This window comes from Cibotium barometz, chromosome 48, assembly GCF_041138505.1.
Source record: "Cibotium barometz isolate CiBa-2024 chromosome 48, ASM4113850v1, whole genome shotgun sequence".
Lineage (NCBI taxonomy): Eukaryota > Viridiplantae > Streptophyta > Polypodiopsida > Cyatheales > Cibotiaceae > Cibotium > Cibotium barometz.
This window is the reverse complement of record NC_141093.1, coordinates 39,611,680-39,617,561: the sequence shown is the minus strand read 5'-3', so window position 1 is coordinate 39,617,561 and position 5,882 is coordinate 39,611,680. Positions and strand designations below refer to the sequence as shown.

The 5,882-nt window shown below is 42.8% G+C and overlaps 1 protein-coding gene across 1 annotated transcript; it reads right to left on the bottom strand.

Moving 5' to 3' along the window:
- Positions 1-4,496: 4,496 nt before the first annotated feature.
- Positions 4,497-5,346, bottom strand: LOC147611168 (alpha/beta hydrolase 1-like). The gene is made up of 3 exons (XM_086785346.1): positions 5,288-5,346; positions 4,953-5,139; positions 4,497-4,907 (listed from the first exon to the last, which is right to left on the bottom strand). The coding sequence occupies exons 1-3, from the start codon at positions 5,344-5,346 to the stop codon at positions 4,497-4,499; spliced, it is 657 nt and encodes a 218-aa protein (XP_086641472.1).
- Positions 5,347-5,882: the final 536 nt, after the last annotated feature.

The window sequence follows — 5,882 nt, the reverse complement described above, 5'->3', positions numbered from 1 at the left end:
AGAGTGGCACATATTCTTTTTGGGATGGTGGTCTAGGACGTGAGGATGGACCTAAATAATCACGGCAAGTATAATGAATGAACAACAAGCATAACATACAAAACAATCTACTTGCGTATATCCATAAAAAGAAGCATACCACTATGAAAGCTACCATGCATACCAACATCGAGTGGTGGTGAATTGTCATCAACAAAAATTTCACGATCTAAAACAAAACAAACAAAGAAACATAAATCTTTATTTTACAATGAAGGTATATAAAGTATCCAACATAGAGAGCTAGCCTTCTCTAAGTTGCATGAGACATGAATATGCAAAGTGAAATAAGTAAAAGTCACATGTACTCTGTGTCTCACTAATTTGAGCTTGCTTGCCCTTTTGAGCTTGCTTGCCTCTTTGACATGCTCACCCCTTTGCGCTTCCTTGCCCCTTATTTGATCACCTTCAAAACCACTTCTTTGTTAGAAAAGTAAAGCTTAAGGAAAGAGAGGAGACAGTTGTGGAAGCCACTTTACCTTGACTCAGATAGCCACCACTTGCACCCTTTCCATTTGATTTTAGCTTTCTCACTTGGCAATACATGGGGCGAGGGCTTGTCGATCCACCAAGGGCATGTCTCAATCTCAAATGGTGAGAGAGCAATCATATTCTCCCCATACATAGTGGACTCTTTGTTAGTGATATCCACCCATGTTTTACAAGCCTTGGGGCAAATCAACAAGCACCTTGAGGTCTCTCAAGTGCAAAAAATACTTGGAATATTCAAAGATAATTTATCCAAGACAACACAAACTACACACTGCAATGTCAAACAAAAGGCATTAAAATAGAAAACCAACCGATAGAGCAATCGACAAGCGGCTGCATCAAGATGGGACTGAATAGGTTGACCCTCTTTTTTTTGGACTTTTCTTTAGCACCAGTTTTCTTAATGCTGCCAAAAATATATTTTCTACCCTCGTATCGTATGGATGCAAAGTAAACCGATAGAGATGGCTCATCGGGCAAATTAATTGGATGCTCTATGGTAGCTGCTTTTCTTATCTCTTGCTCCAAGGAATGAAGTGCATTCTTTTCTATCATGTCTAGCAACAGTTCCCTAGACAACCACCTACAATGATAGAAATAATGAAAGGCACGAAAACATGCAAAGCGAAGATAATTTTTTTCTATGAAGCATAGAGATAAAGCAAGAAAAGTGAAAAACTCTTATGCTCTGAACTCTGTGTTTGTTGATGGCATACCATGGGTATTGCGAACAGATCTTGAACTCTCAAGCAATCTCAACCAAGTTATCTTTTTCTCCGCACTGACGAAAGAGATTGCTATAAAATTCAACTTTTCAATACCCACAATGGTGTCCGCTCCATCAAATTGAAGAGAACATAAAGTTTCTCTCCATTCCTTGCCAAGGGATGGATTAATAATATTCAAAACCTAATAAATATACCAAAACCATTTCATATTAGTAGGAGACAAACACAACAATAATAATTTTAAACAAATCAAACATTGCAATACTTTTTGCATACGATCAGTGTACTTTCGTCGCAACTCAGTGGAGATCTCCTTTTCTTTTAAAGCCCTCTCCTATGCACTTAGACCTTTTGTCACTTCAGCTACTTTGGTCCTTACTTTCTTTTGAAACTCAACCTACAAAATTTTGGGGAAATCATAGCATACCATACTTTCTAATCCTCTCATAACAAGAAAGAGCCCAAATATATATCTACCTGGTAAACAAGCTGGGCCAAATCCTCTCTAGCCAGCGGATACCATGGGGGTGAAGTCTTTGATTCAAGCTTCTTTTTGGCTTCCAAGGTTTTAGCCACATTAGCAGGTTGCTCTCGCAAATAGGATTTAATGTCACACTCACAAATATTTGCAGCATTGACCAATGTATCCTTCAGATTTGTGACTATGACTGCATGCTCATTCAAGCTTCCAAAAAAAACAAAAATTTAATATAGATGCATTTAATGAGAAGGTTCACATGCGCATTGTGTTTTGAGAGGAACTTACTCATTCATGCAAAGAAAGCCAGCAAGCAAGGAGACTTCACTGAGTCTAGTTGGATCAACAACAGTGCTAAAGACCCTCAAATGCCATTCTTTATCATCTTTAGATTTCTCTGTGATGAGCTCCATCCAAGCCACTGTGCGATGGTTCCCCTTCCACACATAGAACATTTTATTGGAAAGAAAAGACAACCCCTTCTTGGTTCTCAACTCATTCTCAAACTCTTTATCTATAGCCTGCCAGAGTGGGCATCCCATGAAGCCCTCATCTCACTTGTCATCTCGGAATTGCAACACCCAAAGAGGAGACAACAGAGACAATGAAAATACCCTTCTCTGGATAGTAAGTTTCACCCTCTAAGGCTATTTTGAGTATCGAAGTGCCACTTCTCAAACCTCAAACCCTAGGGTATGGAAACATCCTACAAAGGGGAATGGGTGGACACCTTGAAACATCTAAAACCCTGCATTTAGCCAATACATCTCCACCTTTCATAATTTCCACCACCTCATTTTCCCCTTGCTCTTCTTTCTCACTACACATGGACTGCATAGTGCTGCTAGCAGGTTGAGACAATACTTGTTCTTTATGTCTTCTTTTAGAAACCTAGGAAGACATTAATCAAACACAAAACAAACAACATTTGAAACATAGAACTTAGAAACTGGCAAACTCAATATAAGCAACATAAAATATTCCCTAGAAAAAGCATACAAACAAGAACCTGTAAAGGAGAGAAATCATCGCCGCCACTCTCATCTGCTGTAGGACTAGATGCACACACTCCTTTCTCCTTGCTCGTTGGCTGAATTATAAATCATTAGTTCACACAGAAATATTAAGAAATCAAAGCTGCAATAATTGAATGTAAAATCTTACTGTAAGAGACCCGAACTCCCTATGTTTTTTTGCTTGTCTCTTTCGTGGAGGCATGATTATTCCCTAACATTTCACATAAGATTATATTGGTGTCAAAAAATTAAGATCATGGCCACAAAATGGCCATGAGGTAATCAAGATCATGGTCATTGTGGCAAGCATCCTAAACTCCTCTACTCACTCCTATTAAATTTACCTATCATGGTCATTGTCTATGGCCTTAGCTCCTTCCCACCAAGGGCAAGAAAGCCCATATGCTGGCATATGGACTTTCTTGCCCTTGGTGGGGCAAGGGGCTAAGGTCTTATTATCTGTGGCCTTAGCTTCTTGCCACCAAGGGCAAGAAAGCCCATACGCTGGCGTATGGGCTTTCTTGCCCTTGGTGGCAAGGGGCTAAGGTCTCATTGTCTGTGGCCTTAGCAACTTGCCACTAAAGGGCAAGAAAGCCCATACGCCCATATGCTGGCGTATGGGCTTTCTTGCCCTTGGTGGTAATAAGGAAACCATGCCCTAAATCTTTGTTGAAAGCTTCAAACTTAGATCAAGGTAAGACTTCTGTAAAGATGTTTGACACATTGTCTTGTGTTGGACAATATGCTAAATGTATCTCCCTTTCTAGAATCATCTCTCCCACATAATGATAATGCATTACTATGCATTTAGTTTGAGCATGAAATACTGGGGCTTTTGCAACTACAAGTGCTATTTGACTATCAATGTAGATAGTCATAGGAGTGTCTTGAGCTAGTAGGAGATCATGAAGTAGCCTGCATGTCCATACACAATCTACTATAGTAGAGAAGGTTACCCTATAAACGTAAGTAGATGTAGCCTCTATGGGTTATTTCTTGCTAGAGATAAGAAACACAAGCACTATCCAATTATAAGTAGTTCTCACTAGTGGAATGAGAAATCATTGATCCAATCCAACTCTGTATGGGCATGCAATTAACATGGTCCAATCCCCATTAGGGAAAAAAAATAACAGTCTAGAGTGCCTTGTATGTAGCACGTAAGTCTTTTTAATAATGTCTAGTATTTTGTGCTTGGCCAATGCATAAATTTGCAAGTGAAATTGAAACTAGTCATTGAATATATGCGTGGTTTTTGTTGCTAGTAAATAGATGAGGCAACCCACAATGAGTATGAACATCAAACTCTTCACTTACATCAACAAGAGAGAGATGCAGGTGAGGCTCCATAAGGATAGCTATTGACTTGCACTTTTCTATACCAAACCTTACATGCATAATATACGTGATGCAGGCAAGGCTCAAACCAAGCACAGGGTCTTAGCTCCTTCCCACCAAGGGCAAGAAAGCCCATACGCCAGCGTATGGGTTTTCTTGCCCTTGGTGGCAAGAAGCTAAGGCCACAGACAATGAGACCTTAGCCCCTTGCCACCAAGGGCAAGAAAGCCCATATGCCAGCGTATGGGCTTTCTTGCCCTCACATTGCTGTGCCGGCTACACACTCATGCCCTCGGCTTCATATTCCACCCACATGCACTCACCCTTCACACCTTGTTCCCACACAAGCCCATGGATGCCCTCTGCTGGACACGCACACACCCACGGCTGCTTCTTATCCCATACTCAAGCATGTACAAACGTGGTGATCTCGTCCACCATGAGATCATGAAACTGTTCGGACAGAAAGTGGTTGGCCTGTTCAAACATGTCCACCCTCACCTCCTTGCCGGCCTTCTGGAGTTCCTGCAGCTGCCTGTCGTGGAGTATGTCCCTCCCACCAATAACCAGCAGAGAAGGCGGCCAAGTCATGGAATTGTCTACCCGCGGGGCTTGCGGCCCCATTACATTGGAGAACGCCTTGGGCAGGCTGAGCGCCCAACAATTATCGCAGCCCTGCAACAACAGCAATGCCGAGCTCTTCTCTAATTCCACCTCTGATTGAGTTCTCACTTGTCCGCCCAAAAACGGCACCACAAGAACCAACCCTCGAAGATCCAGAGGCTTCAGATCCTGTGTGGCCCCTTGCAACGCCACCTAGTGCACGATAGAAGCTCCTGAGCTTACCCCTGCAATGAACACCTTGGTGAAGTATGCATATAAGGCCAGCCATGGCTCGGAACCGGGTTCGCAGAGGGCCTGCCCCTTGAGCCAGAGAAGAGCCGAGAACCCATCTTCAAAAGCTGCAGGAAGGCGGTGCTCGGGGGCGAGCCGATAGCCCACAGAAACAACAATTGCATGTATTTTAGTTGCAAGCTCATTGCACAGGCTGTGGCAAATGGCATAGCTTAAGGACACAAAGCCACCACCATGGGGTATGTCTAAGCGTGTGATGGTGCCAGCAAGCCCGGGATGCTTGTCTCGTGCTCAAGCTCAAAGACACTAGTCTCTTCCAACTCGGCCATCGCATAATATACGTGATGTAGGCGAGGCTCAAACCAAGGGGCTTATTGCCACCAAGGGCAAGAAAGCCCATACGCTGGCGTATGGGCTTTCTTGCCCTTGGTGGGGGTGCCTCTTTCACTGTGTTTATACCCCATATCTCAGGATGTTGTTTTGTTATTCTATTTTATCTGGTTGATGAGAATTTAGTTTGTCTCAACTGTGAATGGATACAAGTGTTTGTATTCGATATGATAGTTGTGATATGTGTAATGTTTTGAGTGAGTTGATGGAGATGAACCACTGGGATGTGTTGGTTGAATGTCTGAAATGTTGATATTGAGTCAGTTCTTAGTCAAAAATTATTGGGAAGGTATACGTTAGTTTTGTATCAATTGGGCATCAATATAGTTAGTAGATGGTGTAGGGATCTTGTGTGAGCCCCACCAAGGGCAAGAAAGCCCATACGCTGGGGGCAAGAAAGCCCATACGCCAGCGTATGGGCTTTCTTTCTCTCACACTGCTGCACCAGCTACACACTCATGCCCTCGGCTTTATATTCCACCCACACATGCACTCACCCTTCACACCTTGTTCCCACACAAGCCCATGGATGCCTTCTGCTGGACA